The following is a 26765-nucleotide window of genomic DNA, read 5'->3' as shown; positions in this document are numbered from 1 at the left end:
TTCTTTCAGAAGAGGGGCTGGAGCTGAGGGAACTCTGAGCTTGCAATGGGCAAGTGAGAGGCAAGGAGGAAGGCGACAGCGCTGCCAAGGGCGGGAGAAAGGGTGTTCAGCTCCAGATCAAGATCCCAAAGAGTTAAATACTACCAAGCAGCCCGGCCTGGGTGGGATTTGCTTCTGGGTATAAAACAGGACACTGATCAAAATCAAGTGGGACAAGTGACAAGACTGAGTCTGATGTTGGTGGATGTCTTTTCACGTTGTTGGAGGGCAGAGGACAGGAGGCAGGCAGTGTGCTCAGCCAGTCCAGGGCAGGGACAAAAAGGGCCGCGAGCCGGTAAAAAGAGGGACAAATGGGAGGAGGAAAGAGGGAAAGAGTTGAAGAAAAGTAAAGGGAAAGTAGGAACAGGGGTGAGGGGAGAGAGGAGGGTATGAGAGAGCAAAGTGAGTGCGGCGAGGAGGGATTAAGAAGGGAAGGGGGATCGCCGGAGAGAAGGGCCGACAGTTCGATCCGGAGGAGGGGCGAGGGGCGAGGGGCGAGGGGCGAGGGGCGTGAGCGCGGGGTGGGGCGCAGAGAGTGAGAAGAGGGGCTGGAGGAGGAGGGCAAGAAAGTGCGATCGCAGGGCGGGGGGAGGAGGGGGCGAGGATTCTGGGCCGGGAAGGGGACCGGAGGGTGGTGGGGAGGAGAGATAAGAAGGGGAAGAGGGAGACACGGGGCCAGCAGCCGGGTGGGCGGGGAGGCCGCGGGAGGGAGCGCGGAGGAGAGCCGTGGCCAAGTGCATTGTGTCTGGCGGCGGCGCGCGAGCCCACCGGCGGCTGGGCTGCGGCGGGGCGGGAAGCCATGGAGCCGCGGGCGCTCGTCACGGCGCTCAGCCTCGGCCTCAGCCTCTGCTCCCTGGGGCTGCTCGTCACGGCCATCTTCACCGACCACTGGTACGAGACGGACCCCCGGCGCCACAAAGAGAGCTGCGAGCGCAGCCGCGCCGGCGCCGACCCCCCGGACCAGAAGAACCGCCTGATGCCGCTGTCGCACCTGCCGCTCCGGGACTTGCCCCCGCTGGGGCGCCGGCTGCTCCCGGGCCGCCCCGGGCACGCGGACCCCGAGTCCTGGCGCTCGCTGCTGGGGCTCGGTGGGCTGGACGCCGAGTGCGGCCGGCCGCTCTTCGCCACCTACTCTGGCCTCTGGAGGAAGTGCTACTTCCTGGGCATCGACCGGGACATCGACACCCTGATCCTGAAAGGTGAGCGGCGGGCGCGCCTCGCTCCCTGGGCGCCCGCGCGTGCGGTGCAGCCCGCGGCTCCCCTGGGGCGCGCCGGTCCCCGGGGTCACCTCCCCTCTGCGTCCCAGTCCCCGGGCTCCGCTCCCCGGCACATTCTTTCATCCTTCCCAGCCGCCTCCTCTCTTTATCCTTTCCCCTTTCTTCCCCGTTTCTCCTTTCTTCTCCCACTCTCGCACTTCATTCTTTCCATAACTCTTCTTTCCTCCCCATCCTGTTCTTCCTTTTCTCTTTCCCTCAAGTCCGTGCTTTAGCCATCCCCCACCCCCTCCTCCGCTGCTTTCGTCCTTTGCCCCCTGAGTCCCCTCTTCTTTCCCTCTCCTCCTCCCCTGTCTTGCACACCTGCCTCACTTGGAACGCGTGTCCATTTTCTGGAAGCGGCCTCCCCCCTGGGCTCCCAGTGGGCTCCTTCCCTCAAGTTGTGCTTCCCTTTTAGAAACACGGTTGGAGGAAAAGTGGTGCAGACCTGGCAGGAGGGGGAGAGGGGCTTTTTCTGGTATGGAGCCGATGCTGGTGGCCGAAAGAACTGATGTGGTAGCTGGCAGGCTAATGGGGAGCTAAGGAGGCCCGAGGAACCGTCCCCCAAACCTCCTCAGTTGCCGGGTCCGTAGGGATCAGACCTCAAATACATCCTCAGGGCATTGGTGGGACTCAAGGGAACAAAGATCGGACATCTACTTTTTTTCCGCCTCGGGGATGACACTGCACACCATCCTCAGTGTCTAGACAGCCCGGGTGAGGAGAGGAGAGAACCTGCCCAAACCCTTGAAAGTAGAGCTTCCAGGATCTGCGCGTGGAATCTCTGCATAATCACTCTCTTTCACTTGTGTGCCAGCTTGTAAGGCTGTGTCAGTCGCTGTTTTGTAGTTTGGCGCCGAGTTGTAGAGCATCAGTTTGCTCCTCTGAAATCTATGCAACACCTGGGTCCTATGCATGGAATCACATATTTTAAAAAATAATCTCGTTTATTCAATGAGACAATCTTATTGGGGAAGCTCATTTCTAATTTTCAGAGCTCCAGCCTTAATACAACATTTTTAGAGATGCAAAAAATAAATAAACCTTTCTCTTGGACTAGCAAAAAAAGAAAAAGAAAAGAAAAGAAAGAACGAAAGTCTAAAATCAGCACATGCTTGTATTTAGTAGCCATTCAGGAAAACAAATGAACAGACTTGTGTTGAATTCCACTTTGGAATGGAATTGCTTAGAAAGGAGGAGGTTAATAATATTTTGGCCTTCAGAATCTTGTTAGTTGGCATAGTCTTCATTTCTCAAATGTGTTGACTTCCTGCTTCCTATGGCTAGCTCAGCTGGGGGCTGCCATCTGAAACCTGTCTGCTCCTGGAAGGACTCCAGAGCTTTGGGGGATCATATACAGTAACCTTCCTTTGGAAAGTGCTCCTTTTTCTTTCCTCTCCTAACTTGCATCCAAATCTGATTTCTCCTCATGAAGATGCTGCATAATTAAGTCTGATAGTAGCATAGCACGTGAACAAACGGTAAGCGCTGGATTTGGAGGCTCAGTTACGGAATGCTCATTTAGGCAAGGCAATTTAGAAAGATAAGCAGTGTAGTCTGTCTTTGGAAATGACAGAGCTGCATTTCCTTACACTCTTTCTATGCCTAGAGTATTTGGTTGCAAGTAGATTGGATATAGAGTAATGCCTGTACCATCAGGGCAGAGTCCAACCCAACTGCAGGAGACGGACCCCTCCAGGACATGGCATAGTCCCCGCCTCTGCAGGTGCCCTGGCTCACTGAGGTGCTTAGCTCCTGGGTAGTCCAGAATCAAATAAACCTAGAGACAGAGGGACTTTAGAGGTCATTGAATTCAACCTTCCATCCATTGTTCAAACTCCCTTCTACCATCTTTCTGACAAATGGTTGTCTAGCCTAGTGCTTTCATAAGACAGAATTTATATACTTTGAAGAATTGTATTGTTCTAGGTATGGTTGTTTTAGGTTAAAACAATCTTGGGTTTATAGTATCGATGGTGTGTAGCTAATCCTTTGTGCAGAACACTAAGAAGTCCTAGTTTGTAATCAGAAGACATGGGCTCCATTGCTGGCTCTGCTGTTAAATTGCAGTATAGCCTCCAACAGGTGGCCAGGCCCCCTTGGTCTTCAGTTCTTATCTATAGTATTAGGAAGGCTGTCTATTCTTTAGGGCACTTAGTAGTTCTGAAAGCTATCATTGTTGTAATAATAACAATGTAAATTTAGCTTCTTGGGAAATTAATGAGCTGACATTATTAAGACATAAGGAGTTTGGAGAAAATGACAAGACATCAGTACATTATAGAATCATAATTTGTTGTTTGGGAGATGGCCAAAAATGCCTCAAGGACTTTCAACATTGCTGCTAACCTACCTTAGGCTACCTAAGTCTAAGTCTAAGACTTAGGTAACCCAAGTCTTCTGGATCTCAGGTTCACCTGTGAAGTGAATGGATAAAATGAGCAGCTTTAAAATTATATGAATAATTTGAGAAAGGCAAATGTTGCTGACATTTTCCTTTCTCAAACAGATGATTTTGGCACCTGTATTAGGTAAACAGTATCACCTTTGTTTTGACATCTGACATCAGTGGCTGTGGTATGAATTTCTTTAAATGAGTCATATATGATTAGAAGTTGACATCACATCCAATTAAAAAGTTGGTAAGTAGGGTCTCAAGTTCCATTCTTATTTTCTTCTCTGAATTACCTTGTTTATGAGTCCTAATATTTAGAAATTTTAATAATAGGAATTCAAAAAAATAGACTCAGATGACAGAGTGGGGAGAGGTGGGAAAGGGCTTGAAGAACCACCTGGCGTATTTACTGAGCTCTTGAGATGAAAGGAGATCAGCCTTTCCTTATTTAGACTCAGAGGGCGACGCCAGGAGGTGAGTGAACATTGCAGCGGAAAATGCAGAGTTGATACTATGGAAAACATTCTCACAATTGGAATTGGTTGCATTTCCCGTTACTGGAGGCAAGTATTTTTGAGAGATGTATAGTAGAGGAGATACAAATAGTCAATATGGATAGTGAGAGGTTAGTTTAGAAAGAAAATATGGAGACTTTATAGTCTTAATCCACTTAAGAGAAATCACATGAGCCAGAAAAGCATTGATCTTAATGGGATAAATACAGTATTTGGGAATAATAATCAAATCCTGATTGTTAGCCTTTCATTATGATTCCTGTTCACTTCTAGCCCAGAGTGACCCTCGAAGGTCTAGATTGGGCCTTCACCCAGGACCTTCAATGAGAATAGAGGTGAAGTTATGATAAACCTATAAAGAACCAAGACTAGAACCCTATGCTACTCTACCAGGCTGACTTTTGGTGCTAAGGAAGCTTTGCTGGTCAGAGTAAGGACTGTCTCTGATAAGTATGCAAATGAAGTTATCCTCTACTCAGCTATAAAAGGGGAGAAAAGTTGAGGGAGCCTAGTGGTAAGAACTTGAGAGAATGGACTTTGGAGCTGCAGGCCCCCTTAGTGCTTCTGGGGCCGACAGGGGTTTGAAAGAAGCTTTTATATATAGAAGCTACAGAAAGGCAGACAAGTAGGAAGGTGGTATGGATTGTATAAGGAGCCCAGGATATGAGAGGAGGTGACCTGAAGTTAGGTTCTTTATTCCACATCACTTCCCTATCCTGGAGGTTGGCTTAACATTAAATTATGGCCTTACCTTTATGAAATTCCCTGAGTCTTTGTTAATCTGTAAAATGGGACTGATAACACTTATTCATTCATTCACTCAATTTAGGTACTCAACAAATATATATTGAGTGTCAGGAATTGTTCTAGGCATAAAAGATACAGGAGTGAACAAAACGGATAAAAATCCCTGCCCTCGTAGAATGTATGTCAGGTAGTGGAGTTATTATACAGTAACTACTCTTATTAGGTTATTGGATGAGCACTTTGGGAAGGCTGCTAGCATTGGTAGGCAAATGACAGAAAATATAGTGCAAAATGATGGAGTGCTTTGGGGGACGCTCAGTCATTCTGTTCCAAGTGCAATTCTTACGTTTAAACTCCTGGATAAACAGTAAAATAAGAGGACAGATGGAAAGAGACTCAGATGGAAACATTATATAATGCTTCTTTCAGTTACTGAAAACACTGACTTTAATAAATAAACATTGATGAGACTAGTGAGTAGAGGAGAAATTAATTTTGAATAGGAATTTGTCATTGAAATTATATCAAAAGTTCCAACTGTTCTTGCTAGCCTTAATATTAGACTTTAAAAATTTTTTAATTAAAATTTTTCATTAAAACAATTAACATTACTTTCCAAATAGGTGTACCTTATTTATGTAATTCAAATTTTAATATTACATATTGCTTGCAATAAACAAAAGGAAAATTAATGCTGTAGTATTTTGTTTTTATGAAATTTAAAATGAAAGCATTCCAGAAATGTGAAAAATGTAGTTCTGTATGCCTAACGTTAACTTGTATAAGTCATTTGGGATTGAATTCTTGAAACTTGAGATAAAACATGTCCTTGTAGTTTCAGAAGCATTTTTCCTCTAATGAGATAAACAGAGATGTCAAAGACAGTGGGACATAAATACTTTGTCATTGTGCTCTCTGCAAGAAAAAGAAGGGGAAATTGGTAGGAATTCACTGGGTCTGCTCTTCACTCTGCCAATGATTTATCTGTTTCCCCTGTTGCTTATTTTCCATGAAATTAATAGCCTGTATAGGACCCACCAAGTTCTACCTGACACAGAAATAGATTGATGATTTTCTTCAACTCATTTGTAGACCAAAGTATCATTTGTGTTGGAATAATTATCTTTTAAGAGCAGATCTATCTGAGAGGCGAGGCACTGTTTCTCCTTTCTGATCCCCTCGTTCATGTACTGTTCTCTAACCTTCTCTTGGACCAGAAGATGCTGCTGACAAAGGTGCTGGGGATATCATTAAGACTTCCTTTTTATTTCTTTACTTCTTACGGCAAGTGGTCTCTGAAATTATTATTATTTTTAATACATATATGTAATTGATTTTAGAGAGGAAGAGGAGAGAGAGATAGAAACATCAATGATGAGAATCACTGATCAGCTGCCTCCCACACGCCCCCTATTGGGAATCGAGTCCATAACCCAGACATATGCCCTGACTGGGAATTGAACCATGACCTCCTGGTTCATAGGTAGATACTCAACCACTGAGGCACACCAGAAGGGCTCTCTGAAATAATTTTGAATATCATTTATTATGTTTATATTTATTCATTTTTAAATCATGTGCTTAGATTGTGCTAACAGAGACATCATTAATCAGAAACAAAAGCAAATTTTGAAGGGATGTGGTCATAAATAGATATAAGTGGCAGTTCAACTATTTCACCCCTCATTCCAAAGGATTGCTTGTGTACTCTCGGGCAGGTACACACTTTGAAGATGGCTTCTCTCACTGCTTATTAGAAGAGCCAAGTTTCTCATCTGAGCAGAGGAAGGAGTGATTGTTCCTATCATGGCTGAAATTTATAGTGGGTCCCCCAGTGCACTGTTACATCACACACATTTATCTTGCACAGGGGAGAGAAGAAGATGCATTTTATTTCTGTATCCTTTCTGACATTAGACACAGGATTAAACGAACCCTTTTCATTTAAACAACTGCCAACTCATAGTACAAATGATTGGATTTGTAGTTTTGTCCTGAAGTGTTTTGAGACTCACTATACCCACGTGTGATACTCTGTGTTTCAACACATTCTACTGTTACCACTCCTGAAGGTTATGTTGAACAGAAATTAAATTCTTACTTGCCATTCTGTGCTCAGAAGACAATACTTGCTCCCATTCTTTCCATCTGAATACAAGAATTGTCTTTTAAAAGTAATTCATAAACACAAAAGTTGAATGGTGCTTTAAGTGGTTTGTGATCTCAATTGCCAGAATAAATGACATTTGTATCCTGCATGTTTCATGGATAACACTCAACCATGGCCTTGAGGGGAAAAGAAGAAGAGTTTTTGCTATGTCATAGAAAGTTCACATCCAATTATACCCAAGTTGCTATGTGTTTTTTTTCCCATAGCTACTGATTTTTCTCCTTCAAAGCTCAAAAAAGAGCCCTCAGACTCCATCAGGCAGACTGCTCATAATTGCAAGTGTTCTTGATTGCCATAGAAGATAAGCTTTTGTTGGGGGAGCATCTGGATGTTACATTCCATAGAAGGAATGACCCAGACTCCCAATGTCAATGCAAAGTGGGAGACCAGGAGGAGTGGGAACATTGAAGGAATTTAGGCTGGTCATAGGGTTTTCCCACCAGTGACCAAGAATGAACTCTTCCTTCCATCTTTGAGTACACCTGTAGTATACCCTAGGTTACTGATCTGTGACCTCTGCCAAGCAAGCCGTGACCTCGAGATGGACTATCTCCTTATTTCCTGAGCTCGTCTTTCTGTGCCCACCTACGTTTCAGGGACAATCCCCTCTCCTTTTTTTTAATACTCAATTGTGTGAACATCTGGGGCTCTTTTTCTTGTTTTTTTTTTTTTTTTTTTTTTTTTTTTCTGGTTAAAAAGAATAAAAGTAATCAGATTTGGTCATCCTCCTCAATTCCCACCCTCTTGCAAAAACAACTGGTGAAATGGAAGGAAATAGTTGAAGACAACCAAACTGGAGGATTGGCAAATAATACAAATAGCCAATATACCTATGTTGGAGTAAAACATGAGCTCAATGTTTTGGAGCTAATTCAGATGAGATCATTTTAACCATGTAGACGTGCTTTAAGTTAAAAAAAAATTGTTTTTCTACAGTTATTATTTTTTAAAACCATCACACCATTGATATACAGCTTTGCACAACTGGTTGTAAAGATTGTTATCAAAATAAAGGGGTTTGTAAATAGAAAATGGTCTTTATCTTCAAAACCTGGTAAAATTCATGACAGTTCATTTTCCCCCTTGCTCTTTTATAGTGTTTCCCTGTGGTTTAAAGTGATTGCAGTGATTAATCTGTTTTATAGCAAGTTTTAACTAAAAGGAAGTAACTGAACTTGGAGCATGAGCGAGCCAGCATGAAGCTGACAGCCTTTGTTTGCTGCAGAGTACCGGGAAACTGCATGCTGCACTCCATCTTTCTTGTGACTCAGCCAGATAAGCTGATTGCAGACCAAACAATAATGTCATGGGGACACCCATCAGGGAATTCATTAGCAAGTGAAAAAAGGGGAACACTGCAAACCAGATTTTAGTTCCCATTATTTGAATTACTGACAACACACTGAATTATTTTCTATAACTTGCAGGCTGTCCCCCAGTGCTTAGACTTCTTAATATTTTGTTCATTGGTACAAAAATCAATCAATTCATTCCTCCTCGAAGGATCAAAAGGATGTAATATGCTCCCTTTGGGTTCTCCAAGTTGTTTGACACTATGCAGGTAGACAGGGAAGAGATCCCAGAAATACAAGTGTATAGGTAATTCTAGAAGGCTTAACTGTCCCTTTAGAACAGGTCGCTCAACTACAAATTAACACTGATGCTTCCATCTGCCTTGCCAATAAGCATTGATTTGCAGATTTAGGGTCTATAACATCTGAACAGGTAGGGCAAGAGGAATTTGGGGGAGGGAGAGGCTATACTTGATTTGGGTCTCTTTGAGCTGCATTTTAAGGAATTTTTGTTTGGCATAGGGGATGCGAGTATTTGTTTCACTCAACCATCGGCCAACCCATGTTACTACTGGATGTTGGAAAAGAAATATTTTTGAAAATAAGAGGCTGCTTAGTGAAAAACATGTCCTTCCGGTCTCATAGGGTTGTACTTCCCCTGACCACACCCAGAGCAGTGAGGAAGGGTTGTCTGAGTAGGTGGCAGAGGGCTGTTGGTCAATTTGAGTTTGAATGCCATTTCTTCTCACAGTTTTGAAAGCCGCTTATAGTAATGGGTATAGTTGTCATGGAATTTTAAGTATGTGCATCCTGTTAAATGGTACTCCAATGAAATTATCCTGAAAAACAACAGATCATTTTCCATGTGATTGAAAAATTATGGAGCAGATCATCAGAGTGACAATTTGACATAGAAGATAAACTGTTGGTGGGAAGAAACAAAAAATATAATGGCCAATGGGATTAATTGAGTCTAGGCCAGTTGGAGCCCAGTATTTGTTTTATGGCATGGGTATTTTAAAATCATTTATCTCAGGTGATATAATCCTTAGTATCTAACATATTGTAGGAAAAACTTTTGTTTGGTGTTCAGAGAGCCAGAGTAGGCCTGACCAGGTAGGTGAGGTAGTTAGAGCATCGTCCAAATATGCCAAGGATGTGGGTTTGATCCCTGGTCAGGGCACATATAAGAAACAACCAATGAATTCATAAATAAGTGGAACAACAAATCAATGTGCCCCGTCCCTCCCCTCTAAAATAAAATAAAAAATGCAGACAGCAGGGGTATTGATTGAAGGAACCTAAAACTAACAAGTACTAGCAAATAAAAACTAAGCTAAACTAAAGAGTGACAGGAAAAACAACAACAACTACTCACATGAACATTTCTGAAAAATACTATCTTTTTGTTCAGGTGTTTGAAATAAACCAAAAGACACAAGGAAACTGTTTACTATTCAGCAATAAAAGATAAAATACAGCCAGAAGATGTCCACCAAAGAAGCATCGAAGTCATGTTATATTTCTTTATTTTCTCAAGGGTTACCTTTTCTTCCTGAAACTTAAATTGGTAGGAGGAAAATGGGTAAGCATATATAAAATCAAATGGGTAAGCATTTATAAAACAGAGTCTATCATTTGGACAGGGGTGGCCCTCAATCTTGCACAGAAGAGGCTTAGAGACAGCAGTCTGATTGGCAACGTGGATGGGACTTTATCCAGACTGTGTATTTTTTTAGGGGTGGGAGTTGTAAGGGGAGCTGATGGGTATTGTGAGTATGGGTGCTTCACAGCCCAAAGTCATCCCTAGGTACCATTGATTTGGAAAACTGGAAGCTATAAAATAACTTATTACCTATTAGACTTTTGATCCCAACATACCTGATTTTGGTGTGGGGGGGGGGGGGACGTTAATGATAGGGGAAATCATAAAAGGTCACAAAACATGACAGAGTTATTGAACTAACTATGTACGAGAGGCATTAAACAGAGTAGTTCAGTAATATTTTGATTATGCCATGAGGGAAATTGCTTCTTACTAATAGGCTCCAGATTTTCATTTTGGAAATTTGTGGCATGGGTGTTCTTTAAGAGCGTGTTTTTATTTCTAAATTATCACAGAGTTCTTGCTTTAGCACTCTTCTAGTTCTGTTTGCAGGTTGAAATGGTAGACTTGTTTTCTTCCTGCTCCCCTCCCTCCCCCCAGGTATTCTGTATATGTAGTTTTCTGGAGTTGCTATTATTTCCAGAAAAGCCAGGTACAGCAGCATTTCTGATTAGGTATGAAACATTATAATTTGGGTTGTGGGTCTAACTTTTTAAATGCAATTAATAAAGTGCTTGATAAACACTTATCCACTCATGTGGGTGAGTTTATCAGTGAAAGATCTTTTAATGCCAAATAACAGAAAACCCAAATAAAAATGGACTTACAAGAAAAATGTGTTATCTCCCATAACAAGAAGTCTGGAGGAAGCCTGCTCTCAGGCTGATGAAAGATGTAATGCTGTTGGGCTTGAATAGTCCTAACATGGGTGATTTGCCTTCAGGCTTGTCTCTTTCTGCTCACAGCAGGGCCATGAGCCACTGCCTCACACAGCAACAGTGCAAAGGCTAGGAAGCCAGTGAGGCCATGCCCCCCCCCCCACCCCTTTTTTGTGAACCTTTTTTACAATGAATCTAATTTCCCAGAAGTCTCCCAGCAACCATCCCATTGGTCAAAATTATGTCACATGACCATTCCTAAACCAATCCCTGACAATTGGAATGGAATCATCATAATTCCCTCATACCAATCAAGCTTCCCTCCTAGTGCTGGGGAAGGGCCCTGTCTCCCCAGGAAGCACTTGGCTGGCTGCCTGACACCGGAACGAAGTCTGGTTTCTGGGGGCTCAGGAAGGGAAGCATGCCTATTGTGTACAGAAAGAACCCTGGTGCTGCTACCGCAGGGAAGTCCTCAGGCAGTCCTGTCCCTCCTGTGTGATTCCATAGGTAAAACAGGACTGAGAGGAGAACCCAGATTTTCTGCAACCCGTCCCAGATTTACTATGTTTTCGCTCCGCATCCTGCCCTGATACAGGGGAGGAAGAACATATTTTTCCCTCTATACTCCCAGGTTCCCTGGCTGGAACCCTGTACTTTAGACTGACAAAAGGCAGATGAACAAGAGGAAAATAAGACCCATGTACAGGGAGCACTCAGAGATGAGTACCTCAAAGAGGTGGTTAAAGCGTGGGCTTTTGTAGCATCTTAACAAAAGACCAATACATTTTTAGAGAAGTGACAAGACAAAGGAAAAGGACTTTGAGTGTCTCGGGCTGGCCAATTTGGGGAAGGTAAATCTATGGGGGAAACTAATGGTATAGGTGAGGGTGAATTTTAGCAATGTTTTCATGTGGATTCCTCTGGTACTCTCTCAGGGCTGTTAAGGGTCTAGAGTTGTCTCCAATGATTCATTTCTATCTTTACTCTTAGAGAGGGGAGGGGTGGGGGCACCTTTACAAATTTATGTCCTGCTTTTAGCCAGGTAGGAGTGGGGCAGAGAGCTTTTTGTACCTACTTCTTCTCAATCGCTTTCAGCTCACAATAACACTTATGTCAAAGTGTCCTATTTTGGGGTGGCATATTCTGCTACCCTTCGTGGGTACATGGACGTTCCCTGAAAGTCCTGTGCTTTGCTTTTGTGACTCTGTAATCTCTAGTGACCCAGAGGCTGCATGGCTGTTTCTAAGGAAGCTTATTTATAATTGTACTTTTAAATTTAAATGGAATGTAAATTGTTCTAAATAGTGCATTTTAAGGGATATCAATGAACTCTAAGATTTGCTAGTGCAGTTACTGTAAATTTAACACACCCTGGTTTGGTGAGCTCAGGGCTTTAGCACTTCCCAGCTGCTCATCCAGTGTCCCCAGACCTTCAGGGGCAGGACAGTGCACTCCAGGGACAGCTTCATGGAAATCACTATTCTGAACATGTCCTCCCCGCTCAAGCCAGTTTATAAAATCTGTTTACCCCAAAATAAGACTTGTTTTAGTTTTTTTGTAGGAAAACAAGAGTGACAATACCATATTTCAGTCCCATCCCTTGACTGGTAACTGAGTGACCATCATTATGACTTCCAAGTGCACCTGTAACTGTAACAACTTTGAGACAGAACATTAGCAAATCGCTCTTTGCTATTGCCCGATGTGTGGACAGAGGCACATATTCAAAACCTGAGAAACTAACCAATTCTAGCTGGAAGAAAAGCCACTTCACTTGTGTCTGTATTGGGCTTGAACAATACTTGAAATTTCTGTAAAGAACTGTGTTTGCTTTCGAAATTACAACCTTGGAAGGCCACCTGAGAAAGTGGTTGTTTAGCAGTGGCTGATTCTGTGTTTGGAGCAGTGGGATGGAGGGGGAGGGCATTAAGATGAAGCCCAGACATCTCAGCAGGAATGTTCATGTTAGACCAGTCCGGGGCGCCTCACATTTCCTGATGGGACCTCCATTTGAAACTGAGAGGCCTATTTATTAAAGCTTGATGCCTCTTTAGAGCAGGGAGATCAAAGCAAGAAAACAATCTGAACTGCTGCAGATGGGCTGAGCAAGCAGGATTTTAGCACAGAAGCCTCAGAAGATGGTGCAGAGCCACAAGGGATGTGGGTGGACATATATTTGGGCCACCAGATTGCATGCCAATTTGAAGGTTCAAATAGAAAAAAAAAAAAAAACACCAAGAAGAACACAAGAGAGCCGGCAGGAAAGAAAGGAAAGCAGGAAGGAGCAAATGAGCAACTATTTGGTGGATATTTGGGGCACCATTTCTATGGGATCTTATTTCTTTAACATCTACTCAGTACATTTATATTTCTAAAATACAATCAAATCCTTGCTTTTATTATAAATCTACCTGATGGTTTCCTCAGTAAGTTAAACAGAGGATTACCAAATGATCAAGCAATTCCGTCCCTAGGAATATACCTGAAAGAATTGAAAACAGAAACGCAAACAATGTCTACATAAATGTTCATAGCATCACTGTTCATATTAGCCAAAAGGTGGATACAACCCAGATGTCCAGCAACAGGTGAATGGATAAACCAAGTGTGGTATATCCATAGAATGGAACATTATTCACCCATAAAAAGGAACGATGTGCTGACACATGCTACAACATGGATGAGCCTTGAAAACATTATACTAAGTGAAAGAAGCCAGACACAAAAGGCAATGTGTTATAAGATTCCATTTATAGGAATATCCAATCCATAGAGACAGAAAACAAGGAGGGAGGAATGGGAAGTGACTGCTGAATGGGTACAAGGTTTTCTTTTTGGGTTGATAAAAATGTTCTGACAATAGATAGTGGGAATGGCTGCACAATGCACTAAATAAAATTGAATTGTACACTTTAAAATGGCTAAAAGGGTAAAAATAAAAAAATAAATCTATAATGGTCTCCCACTGCCTACAGCTACAAGTCTAAATTTCTCATCAGGTCATAAAATAGCCTTCACTGTGTGGCTATAGCTACCTTTTTGGTTATGTATACCAGTCACTTTTCCCTGACATCTAGGATCAGGCTACACCAGCCCATTTGCCATTCCCTCAGAGCATATGCCCTTCACTCTCTCTGTCATTGTGTGCCCTATTTCCTATGCCTGGAATACCTCCCCCTCCCCGCCCTTGTCCATCTGGGCACTATTCCTTGAAAGCTTACTTCTATTGTTATTTTCTCTCTAAATTTCCTTGACTCTCTCCTTAGCCCCCTCATTCCCTGCAGAATTAACTGCTTTATTAGCTAGGATCCCAGTGTGCCTTATATGTACTTCTATTACAGTATTTTCTACATTGTACTGTGGTTTGTTTTCTTATCCATTTTTCTCCCTTAAGGCCAGGGACAGATGCCAGTATCAGACACATGGCTATCTTTCTATAGATTGGCTGCTGAAAAAATTACATTGGATTGATTCAAATCACAGTCATATCTGGTCCATTTTCTTCTCACTCACTCCAGTTTTTGGTTCAATTCTAGGGCAAGGAGTAGACAAGAATTATTCTGTTTTCAAAGAGTAGGCCATTAATAATTAATTCAAAAAAGACAAAGTGCTTGGCATTTGAAAAAAAAGTAGCAATAATAGTAGAAATAAAAAAAAAAACACTTGGGTATACTTTTAGTTTTGAAGTATTAAAAAAAAAATCGGTGTAAAATTAACAGAGTGCTTCTTAATGGGGGATTTTCCTCATACAATGTTCTGAATCCGTAACTAAAGGATTATATTCTTACTGAGGTTTTCTTGTCTTCCTGCTTATCTCCATAGGCAGTCCCTGCCTTGAAGGAACTGCTCCTTTGTCTCTGTTCTCTCACAAGCCCTAACAGGGCGGTTTTTCAAATACTAGTAACTCAATACATAGGTGATGTTTTGTCGAGTTCCTTCTAAGTATTTTCATGTGCAGTCCTGGCACATTAAATATTCTCTATTTTCAATAAAATGGTTGCAATTCCAATGGCATCCTTTGGCCAGAGAGCAGCATCCCTGGGATGACTGCTGGAAGCCTCCGGTAGCTGGTAGCTACCCTTCCTGGGGCTCTTCCCTGAGCTGTTTTGTGGTGTCGGCCTTGTTTCGGGGCGGGGGGCGGGGGGCGGGGGGCGGGGGGGTCCTCCTACGCTGAGAAAGCCTGGAGAGTCACATGGGGAGCCAGAGTGCTCTTCAGACTCTTCCAACAGAGCCAGCTCTCCAAGAGACCCGTGACTTTGCTGGCATTCTGAAGTGATCTCCCTCCCAGCACGTTTATTTTGCAGTTTATTGAGGTGACAGAAATCGGCAGACTTGGGGCATCTTCTTCCCTCCGCTATTAACTAGCTCTGTGACCTTGGGCACGTCCCCTCCCCTCTCCAGATCTTCATTTTCTCATTTGTAAATATAGAGGTTGGATCCGTGTAACCTGTTGGGTCTCTGGCAGCATTAACCAGCTGTAATTATAGGATGCCCAGAAAACAGCAGCTTAATTAACTCTGCAAAATGTAAGGAGAGAAAAAGGTCAGTTCTCTGTCGGAGCAGGTAAGCATTAGCACAGTCCAAGTTTGAGAGTCCTTTCCTGTTTTCAAATTGTTCACCCATATGCCTTTCCTTTGCCCTTTCAAATGTGACATGATTTCTTATTGCTAATTTTCTTTTTCATTTCCTGAGGGTTTCCAAGGAGAAAGCAGGACTCTCTACATTATTCCAGCAATTCTCTTCTGTGGGAGCAAGGTTTGCCATTTAGTTGGAAGGACTCAACTGTATAATTTTTTTTTCTTCTTAGATGATTTCCCAGGGAATCGGTAATAGTAAGTTATGTCTGGTTTTAGGAACTGGAGGTAGAGTTTATAATAGAGAGCAAAAAGGAGTACCCTTTAGAAAATTGCATAGTATAATTTACATTTTGCCGTACTTGCTCATTTTAAATTTCTTTGAAGAAGTTTTGAAAAGATCTTGATGAAAGAAAGAAATATACTTTTTTTGTTACTACAGGAAAAATTTCTAGGTTTATTTCTTCTTTCCTTCATAAGAGTATTTAATACGCATAATCTACGTGAGGTAAATGTGAAGTCTACAATTATGTGTCATGCTTCATTTTGTTCAAAAGTTTTGGAGATGTGCCTTCTGAAGGTAATAATCCATTAGAGGTTATATTTGATCACTTTCATTTAATTTGTATTGTGAATCTTGATTATTCATTTCAGTTTCTTCTTTGTTTCCTTAAATGGTATTTTAGGTGGCTTGTCCCATAGTGTAATTGGCATAATAGTTAATTTCATTGAAAGCCCTATTTAAAACATTTGAACATGTTATGACTTTCTTGACCCCAAATTTCCTCCTTTATGCAGAGGGAAGGATTTAACCCAGGTAGCCTTTTCAGTCATCGCTGGTGATGATTATCATGTTAGGTCTGTTGCTCAACTTCTGATTCTTGAGAGGACCAGCTGTTTTTACTTAGATCTCTCCACACAAAGCAGAGATTCAGTAGACAAGTCAGTCATCTGCATCATCCCCACCAAGGTTGGGCTGGTTCTTACTGAGAGAGCAAGAGTGTGACTCTAAGAAGACAGACTGAATAGGGTCAAGGTTTTGAGCCTTTGCCTGTCATAAGCATTTTGGTCATTTGGACAACTTATTTAGAAGATTATCTAAGAGAAGGAAATAAACATAGTTAAAGAAGGTTAACCCACAATGAACAGTGATGGGAAAGATGGGGAGAGGCAACTCCATGGAGAATGAGAGGAGAACATCACATAATGGCCTTAACTTTGGTCTCTTGATATGGAATATACTTCTTACAAAGTTTCTTCGTTCTCTAGGGATTTTGTTTGTTTGCTTCCTTTTACAAACAGTAATAATAGGGAAGAGCCTTACAAAATCCATGGGAGATTATGAACTAGGGAAGTGAAATTACTCTGGAGTGGCCATATGACCAGGAGTGCAATACTCATGGAATATAAGAAAAAGCACCTTAAATGCACACAGCACGTTTCTTCCACATATCTCAGACCAGTTTTTACAAAGAGGAAAAGGAGCCCTGCTCCCTGACTAAGCATGTGTGATGGAGGAGAATAACATGGAGACTGCTGGTAATTACCATTTTTATACAGAGGGTCATGTGTCCATGTGGTAGGGTGGGGGGACACGAGGCACCCTGGGCACCAGGAGCTACAGGCCTGGTCCTGGCTCTTCGTGCTACAGACAGGAGCTTGGCAAGTCATTTAAACCTCTCTAGATCTCAGTTTCTCATTGTAAAAGGGGAAGGTCAGACTTCACGATTTCTAAGAATTTTCCAAATTATTACATTTATGATTTATTTAGAGCATCGGAAAGTAAAGGGTGAGTTTTCCAGATAGCTAAAACCTACCTTTCTCTGTGTCAAAGCTTGTCATTGCCTGAGGCCTTTGGGGTGTTCTTCTGTGTTGCAATAAGCACAGTATCAAGGAATATGGCACTTCCGATTTACCAAATGATGTCAAAGTTGTGACCATCTTTACTAGAGGAGAAAAGGAGAGAGCAGGGTAAGAATGACTTTGCCTAAGGGACTACAAGAAGGCTCAGAAATAGAGAGGGGTCACCAGGAGGGCAGATGGGCGTGTCTATGAGAGTGCCCGGGTGATTGACAGACACGGCCAGGTCTCATTTGCAGGGCATCCCACTCAGTCATCCTGTTCATGGCCTTGGTAGACTTTCCCATAACAGCCTATTAATCCCTTTTTTAGAAAAAGCAAATACAGGGGATTGGCTGTAGCAAGGTTCAGTTAGAACCCATGGACGCTGAACTTCTAGTTAATTGTTATCTTATTGATCCTCAGGGCCACTTGCAGTAGATTAAGAACATGTAAATTGGTTATTCATTTTCTGTGTATTTACATGTAAATGCCACTTTATTGACTTGCAAAATACAGTATTGTCCATTTCAGCATAAATTTGGACACTGACTAATTTGCACTTGTTTAATCCGCAAGCTTAGCAATTTGGGGAAGCCTCCCACCTACTCCTTTCTTCTTCCCCAGTCTCACCTCACCCATGCAACAAAGCCAAGAATGGTATTTTAGGCTATAAAAATACCACTAGATTCCTCTCTAAGCTTTTCTGAAGTTTTAAAATAAGTAAATAAAAATAAGTATCACATAGGCCAGTCTCCCAATGGGGCCATCTTTGCTGTGTTTTCTGGGTTCACATGGAAGCAAAGCCTTGTGCTCTCCTGTAACCACAGCTCCCTTGTTCAGGAGGGGGACAGGAGCTCATCCAGACAGGAGGGAGCCAGGAGGGTCTAATATCTGTAGCTGCGGCCTCATCCAGGATTGTGTTCATTCAGCTCTTGAGGGTGGTGGCAAGATGTGGGGAAATGGCCAGTAAGTAAAGAAGCAGGGCTAGCCCTAACGGGTTTGGCTCAGTGGATAGAGAGTCGGCCTGCGGACTGAAGGGTCCCAGGTTCGATTCCAGTCAAGGGCATGTACCTTGGTTGCGGGCACATCCCCAGTAGGGGGCGTGCGGGAGGCAGCTGATTGATGTCTCTCTCTCATCGATGTTTCTCTCTCTCTCTCTCTCTCTCTTCCTCTCTGTAAAAAATCAATAAAATATATTTAAAAAAAAAAAAAGAAAAAAGAAGCAGGGCTGTGTGTACTACAGCTTTTGGCAGGGGAGTGAAGTGTGCCACAACTGTCCTCTCTTTGCACACGATCACCAAAGGTGAGGATGGGCAGGCACAGGCGGAAGCGACTTCTGCTTTCTTCCCTCCTCATGCTGGTTCCTCTTTGCTCCTAGAAAAATGCTGTCGTAATTGAGCTCGGGATCCTGGAATTACAGTCCCCACAGCAGGGTAGCCTGCGGCCTTATTTATCCAAGGCTGTGGATTGACTTCTTTTTTATTGATCTAGGCCGATAATCAGGCAGTCTGTTGGGCTGTCTCTAATTATTTTGGCTCTCTTAATTATGGGATTGTACATGATCCGTTCTGTTCAAATAATTTCTCAGGAAAAAGAATTGACCCAGCTGAGGAGTACATGCATCCACCCAGTTCCTATCTGCTTTGCCTTAGCCCTTTGTGTCATGTTAAATGAATCATTTTGCTTCCCTGTTTTTCATTCTCCTCTCTGTGAACACAGAGAGAATGATATTTATCTTGTGGCTTAAGATTTAGGGTCACTAAATATCAGGCACTAGCAAAATGTGAAATTGTTGCTATCAGTTCAATAGGGCCATTCACACTGACTTCATGTAGTTCACATCTTTATTTTTTCTAATTATGAACTTTCATAAATACATGCTCATTGTAGAAAATGCAGAAAACTGCAAAGAAGAAAACAAAAATCATCCGGAACCCTGCAAATTAGTTATATAACCCTGTTAAAAGTTTGATTTATTTTTATCCAGTCTTTATGCAAATATATACACAAGCACTATTTGAGACAATACAGTATATGCTGCTTTGAATCTAGGATTGATCCAAAAGAATTTTCCAATTTTAATCATGTAACCACTTGCATAATATTTTAACTGTGGATGCATAGCCTTCTAGTTAACAAATCTTTTCTGCTTCCATATCTCCTCATAGGCCTTTTTTATTTTCCCCAACTGACAGAACATCTATCTGAAATGAAACTTGATCTTATCACTTCTCTGCTAAACCCTTCTGTGGCTCCTGATAACTTCCTGAGTGAGGCCTTGTAGTGTAGGGGAAGGGGCTCTTCCTGCCTGGTCTCTGCCCGCCTTCCCTCTTAGAGCTTTAGTTCTTGCCACTTTCCCTCTCATACTTTATATACCTGCGCCAGCCATACCAAACCTCCTGCCCGCCAGTCCCTGTGAACACTCCTTCAAATTCAGAGGCCTTCTCTGACCCCCTCACTGGGAACCCTGCTCTCAGGGATTGCTGTTCAGGAGGCTGTGGTCTACTTGGACCCCCATCACTTAAATGACTTCCAGCCCTCTCCAATCTGTTCTCCACACTGGGGCAAGAGTGAAGTGTCTTATGTGTGTTTGTTTTTAAAAATCAATTTTGATCATGTCTTCTCCTAGCTAACAATCTGTGGTGACTTCCATTGAGGCTCTCAAGAGAGACCAAGTCTCACCCTACCTTCAGGCCCTCTGTGGTCTATCCCTCATTTCCCTCTCTAGCACACATCTTCCCTGACACCCCCTCATGCTCTCTCCCCCAGTTCTGCAGGCCTTCCTCTTCAAAGCCCTGTACCTGCCCTTCCTCCTACCCCTCAAGGATAATCCTGTACATCTGAGGGACTTCTGCCTTCTTGGACTGCCTCCTGTTCTGTGGTCTCCTTTCCACCTGAGCTATAATTTTATATCTAATATTGCTATTATTTCAATAATGCCACTGTCCTTCACTAGACTCTACACTCTCGGAGGGCAGAGAGTTCGTTTTCATTCGATTTGTAGGTGGGACTGGATGGGGGGAAATCACAAGATCCAATAACTAAGATTAGACAAGCACTTCCACCATTCAGGCTGGAGAAGACCAGTTAGTTCAAGTGGGGTGATATAGGAAGCCTGACTAAAGGTGATCAGGCATAAAGAGTGCCTGGTCTCTCATGGTCCTTGGAGTATCATTTGAAATTAATATCGCCAGCCCCATTTTAACTAAGAGAGAATTTCATAAAGGTAGCAGTGGTAGGGCCACAATTTAATGTTAAACCAACCTCCAGGATAGGGAGGTGATGTGGAATGAAGAACAAGCTGGTCCATGCTGTTTGTTAGGAGGTGGTGGGCCTCCTGGTGTGGGGCTTGTAGAGTCCCACATGTTCATTTGCGTGTCTCAGGATGTATCTTGGCAGCTGGTTGCTCACGGCATGGCCTTAAACCAGCCAGGCAGCCAAGTGGTGCAGCCAGCAGCAGAGAGCACTGCAGAGACTGACTTCATCTCTGCACGTTTGTGCTCCTGCTAATTAATGGCGCTCCCTGAGACCTTTTGCGTTGCTCTGCACAAGTGGGGACAGCTGCTGGCCGGAGAGCCAGGGTCCTCAGAGGGCACTGTGTTCAGTCCTCTAGCAGTCACCAGGTGCACAGACTTCAGAAGACCCGGGTACTTGAGCCTGCAAGGAAATGGAGGTGCCCTTTGCCTTCTAGTCCAGGGCTTTTTAAGTTACTCCCAGAGTTGGCCCGGGACTGTGGGATACCCTGGAACATCAGATATCTAGCCCCAGGCTTTGAAAATCAAACAAAGCAAAACAAAAGTCACTGGTGAAAGAGAATAATCCATAAAGGATGTTGCCAGAGAGCTTAAAAGAATTTCTTCAGAAGTTTCTTAAATTAGATTTTTTCTTTTAATTACCTAGTTATCCTTCGGAAACTTGGAACAGTCCCATTTCTTATCAACATGTTCCTTGTCAATTATGCACAGGCTCAGGCTTATGGTGCCGAGGGTGATGCTTAAGTACAAGGCAGCTGGAAGTTTTTCCCCTTGGGTTGAGGGGAGTGATAAGAATGCTAATGTGCTATGCTGGGCTGAGCTGGTGGCACAGAGCCTGGGGGCAGGATGGGGGGCACCGGAGGGGCAGCTGGGCCAGGGCTGCTACCCCACAAGGTGAATGGGCGCTGGGTGAATGTTTAATTTTTGTGATTCTGTCTGCCCTCGGTTCTTTGCACTGTATCCCCAAATAGCTGATTTAAGTGATGCTTAGTAAAACCGCTTATTTGCACTTTCTCTTCTTTCTGCTCAGTTGCCTATATCATTCGTGCTGCTTGATGTAAAATTAGGGCTGGAAAACATTTTGTGGGCATTTCTGATGAGATGTGGGCTGAAATGTGGTGGTGGTGGTGTGTGTGTTATAAGATGCAATGAGCGGTAGTACAGTATAGCTCTGAACTATATGCAAGTTATCTCGTTCTCTCTTTGTCCTCCAACAAGGATGTGATAAGCACAGGTGGTAAACAGAAAGAGGATTACAGCTCCCCTTCATGCTGTCATTGGAACCAGACCAGGAGTACATTTGTATTTCAGGCTCAAGCATCTGATGGTTATTTTGACTGTTTGAACTATGTGGTTAGGTTAGTAGGAAGAATGGGGACTTCAGTTTCGAGTATATGCAGTTGGTGGGTGTGTGGGACAGGTTCTTTCCCCACAAATAGAGAGATCTCCACCAGAGATGGCAGCTCCACTTGGTGAATGGTGAGGTTTCCCCTTCCTATCCTCACTTGAGGGTTAACCACTCCCCCACCCCACCCCACCTGCAACCTGCCATCTGGGGCTCATGTGTGTCCAGGGCTCTGGGGTTACAGAGAGGGGGAATCTCTGCCCTTTGTGTCCCTCTCCCCGCTCCATTCTTCCAGCACCTTCTTCTCTTTCCAGAGCCTTTCCTCTGCCCCTTCTGGTTTTCCTTGGCCTCAGTCAGGGATTTAGGCACCTGAAAACCTGTTCAGCCAGCAGGAAAGGAAGTCTGCATCCAAAGCTTTGGACCCTGCTTTCCTGGAGGCTGTTTCTGCTTCCTGGTGGGTGGAGGGCAGTGTGAGCACTGGAAATCCACAGACTAATATAATAGAAGCAATGCCACATGTCAATCCTCGCCTGCCTGCTCTGTCCTCGTCCATTTAAAGGGACTAATTAGCCATGATCAGATACAGTCATAGTGATTCTCATCTGACAAAGTCTGTTAAGATAGCTGCGAATTGGTTTTTGGAGGCAGATGCAAGTTCAATGCCAGCTCAGTCACTTATTAGCCGTGGGACTTCAAGCAGACTATTGAACCTCTCTGATCCTATTTCCTCCTCTGTAAAACAGAGGTAATGACAGAACCTGTCTCATGGGGGGAAATGGGAGTAAAGCTCTCAGCATAGAGTCCGGCATGTGGCATGCCCTCAGTAGGTTATCGTTACTATTCAGGTCAGCGGTCGCCAACCGGTGGTCCGTGGATCACTGGTGGTCCGTGAGGTCTGAAAGGTTGGTGACCGCTGATTTAGATCCCTCAAGTGGTTGGTGCCTTGTTTTCCTTATATGTAAAAAGGGAAGAATGTGTGCCTTTTGTAAGTTATAGAATATATGAGAAGGCACTTTGAATACAGCCTACGAGGCTATGTAATAAATAAGAGTGTGATTATCCTTTTCCTAGAACTACACTAATGCAATTCTGGTGGTCTCAAAAGTGTGCTTATCTGCTGCAGATTTCTGTCATGATTTAGCAATGCCCGTGGAGCTGTTGGAGGAAGCAGAGCACATGGGAAATAGTGATAAAGGCTGCCCCTGAATCTTTTGCAGCTGCTACAAATGGCTTTGGGATCTGGCTTCTTCCTGCCATAAGGCTCTTGCCACTGGAAGGTGGTGAGTGCCGTTCTCTGCTCTTGTTGGAGTGAATTCTTGGTCACCCATCCAATTTGGCAATTTTACTTCTTGTCTCTGGTACCTATCAGACCACCTAATCATGAGAGAGTAAGCTGAAGAAGCTAAAGAAAATGAAATTCAGACTTGTCAGTTTAGCTTGATGATGGCTTAGCCTTTATCATGACTTAGAAAAAGTAGGGAATATTGTTTAAAATCTGTTTATATTTTTTAAGCGGATTTCCATAACCTGTCAAAGCTCAGGGGTACGACTCTATCAATTATGGAGCCAGCTCCCGCACAGGCCCTCTCTTTAGATCCTGCAGGCTGTTTTAAAGGGGCTCCCAGTTTCCATTTATCTTGATATGTATCTGTGACACATCCCCTCATAAATCCAGCAGCCCATCTGGTGAAGGGGACATGAGAACATTGTTCACAGTAGCAAATGTGTTTACGTTTTTTTTCACAGTCTGAGCAGAGCCATTGCCCTTGCCTATATTTTCATGCATTAGCTCTACCAAACATTGCTTTCCCAATCTCTATATACAGGAGTAATTAGTCAATTCAACTTGATCCAGGGCTCATTCTCATAAAGGGAACAAACTTCTGACAGTGCAGCTCAATTAGAAGGATTCAATCAAGACACCTGGCAGGGGCTGACAGTGCATTGTTTTTAAGGATAATTTGCCCGGAACACTGCCAGCCCATTCTAAAAGGGGCAGACTTTCTTCACTAAGTTGCTCTTTTTTGAGCATTTGGGAAATTGCTAATTCCATCAGTGTTTATAGGTCATCAAGGCGCAGGTGGGACACCCCTCCCCATCTCTCTCCCTCCCTTCTTCCCATTTCAGAGTTACAGTTTTTTTGTTTTTGTGGTGTCATATTCTAGATGCAGAAAGTATGTCCTCTGTCTAAAAGGCACTTGCTAAGTAAATGTTTGTTGAACAAATATATAAATGAATGCATGAAAGAAAATAAATGATTGACTTTTGATGGCAAAAAGTAGTGGTTGAGACTTGGCAACTTACTTCCTCCCAAATGCTGAAGATGAGGATGAAATTACAAGTACGGTTGGCACGTGAACAACTCAGATTTGAACTGCTCGGGACCACTTATATGTGGGTCTCCCCGCCGCCGCCCCATATGTACATTTGTCCCTGCAGCCCATGGGTTTCCCATCTGCAAATTCAACCAGCCTTAGATCGAAAACTATTTTCACATTCACAAACATGGGTTCCCAACTGCAGGTGGAAAATACTGTTTTCCCTTGGGTCCGAGGTTGTTTGACTCAGGGATTTGAAAGGCCCATGGAGAGTCAACAGTTAAGAGGATTTTCAAATGGGAGGGGATCGGAGCCCTAACCTCCCCCCCACCCCCAACATTGTTCAAAGGTCAACTGTACATTCGATCCTCATGACAATTCTGTGAGCCTGTAATACCCTTATTTTACAAAGGTGGAAATGCAGGCTCAGAGTGGTTGAGTTTAGTGCTCTAAGTCACACAGCTGGTTTCAAAGCCAATATTCTAGTTTATACCCTTGCCTGCTGCTTCTTATACACACATATTACATGCAGGAGAAAAAACAACAACACATATTGCCAAGTTTCTTCCAGTGTTTGAGGGTATACAGGCTTAAACTTTTGATTCAAAAAACAGCCTATATTCACTGATGGTCACATGAAAAAGTCATGCTGGAGAGAGAGGAAAGCTTAGATTTGCTTCCCACGCTGACTAGATGCCTCCCTGAATCCAGGAGATTTGAACATCAGGTGTGTATTAACAGCAGCTTTAGACCCATGTGCGATTAAGACAGCTTTTGTTCAGACTGTATTGATCTCTCTGAGGTCAGCATGTTGTGACCAGACCTAGAGTAACCAACAGCCACTGTGGGTCTGTCCCTGTAACTTGGTATCCCCTGTGGGAAGGAAATAACACAGTGTGTTGTGGTTGAGCATCCACTGAGTTGATGGCTGTATTCAATTTCACATGGGTTGGGGCTGAGGGAACAAGGTAAGGGACGGGGTGTCTGTTCCTGTCTGTGTCTGCCTCCCACAGAAGGAATGACATTATCCAATGCCATAATTATATCCCCTTCCCCACACTGGCAACTTTGAGATGGAGACAAAGAATAGGAATTGTCTCCACACTGTGGTTCTCCCATCTCCAGCTAGAGAGGAAAGGTAAAAGGAAGGAGAGAAAAATAATGGGGAGGGAGGAAGAAGCAGAGAGCAATCTGCAGGGCTGAAATCCCCCCCCTCCCCCCCCCCCCCGCCATAGGCCACATAAAATCACATCCTCTCCAGTGAAGAATACCCATCCCATCAGCTACGTCACCGACTGTATGTGCTGGGATGGTTCTGAGAAGCGGAGAATCTCTGGTTTTAAATCTTTTATTATGTTTTAGTGTAGATACCCAAAAAAGTACATGAAAGGAAATGTAAAACTTAACTCAGGGAAACCAGTGGTCATCCAGAGAAGAGAGAGTGAATGCAGATACTAAAGCTCCACATTACTAAGAAGCTGATTCTGCGTTAGTAATACGAGACAATCACCGACAATTCTCGAACAAGATAATATATTGTGGAGAGAGAATCTAAATAAAGAATAACTTCCACATCTTTCAGGTACTTCCTATACCAAACATTCTTGCTTTTCCTTGAACACCTTCTCCTGGAAATCTCTTCTTTCGTACAATAGCCACCAGCCACATGAGACGACTGAGCACCTGAAATGTGACTTGTCCAAGAGACGTGCTGTAAGTGGAAAACACTCTCGATTTCGAAGCCCTCGTATGAGAAAGAAATACAGACTATCTCAACGATTTTCAGAATATCGATTTCATGTTAAATGAAAATATATGAAACCTAATCTCACTTGGTGTTTCTGGTGTGACATTTAGAATATCTAAATGTGACTTGCACTGTATCTCTACTGGACAGTGCCATCCTAGAGTTACTCATTTTGTACCTCTCGCCTTTCATTTCTGGAGTCTTGATGATGGGCGCTTCAGGACTCATTTCAGTCATTTGAGGCTTAAAAGACAGCACTAAGCCATACACTGACTGCACTTGGTTTATTTATCTTAAGTGTGGGCTGTTCACACCCATGAAAGGAGATGATGAGGAAAACATTTTCTTTTGCCTGCTTAGCACCGGATTCCTCTGAACTCAAATCTTTCTGACCAGAACATGGCAGCTACTTTGCCCTGTGATCCCCACGATTGATCTTTCCTTTTAAATCAGGGGGTGTGCAGACAGAGCTGGTGGGAAAATCGCTCTTTACTCTTCTGCCCACGGGTCAGTTCTGGAATTCCCAGTGGCCTTTGAAATGTTTAGGAAACTGTTCACTGACCCTTCCATCTGCTGGAGAACCCAGAGCCTCGGTTACCCTGCTGTTGTCAGCAACTGTTGTTGACATGTCTCTGAACTGTCACGAACCCAGAACTGTCACGAACCCAGGAAAAGGTCACATGTCTCAACTCCTAAGGAATTTGGGAAATCCAAAGGGAGGCCGACTTTCTGATCTATGAGGAAATGACCAACACTGAGTACCCAAGCCGGAAGGTGTGGCTCAGCCTCT

The 26765-nt window shown here is 43.4% G+C and overlaps 1 protein-coding gene across 7 annotated transcripts in view; it reads left to right on the top strand.

Annotated features, from left to right (window-relative positions):
- The first annotated feature begins 655 nt into the window (after positions 1 to 655).
- The window catches only part of TMEM178A (transmembrane protein 178A), a 74319-nt gene continuing 48209 nt past the window's right edge, over positions 656 to 26765 (top strand). For 2 of the 7 annotated variants that reach the window (XR_013961456.1, XR_013961461.1), the window contains exon 1: positions 691 to 1238. Coding sequence is in view for 1 of the 7 variants with exons in the window: in XM_080684717.1 (XP_080540843.1) it covers positions 839 to 1238 (400 nt within the window). In the remaining 6 variants the exon portion in view is untranslated. Of the gene's footprint in view, positions 1239 to 2644; positions 2774 to 3182; positions 3222 to 26765 lie in introns of those variants that run through there. The other 5 variants (XM_080684717.1, XR_013961457.1, XR_013961458.1 and 2 more) reach the window with 5 other exon arrangements.

The sequence above is a fragment of the Plecotus auritus genome, assembly GCF_963455305.1.
Source record: "Plecotus auritus genome assembly, chromosome: 8".
Taxonomy (NCBI): Eukaryota; Metazoa; Chordata; class Mammalia; order Chiroptera; family Vespertilionidae; genus Plecotus; species Plecotus auritus.
This window is presented reverse-complemented; position numbering and strand designations above follow the sequence as displayed.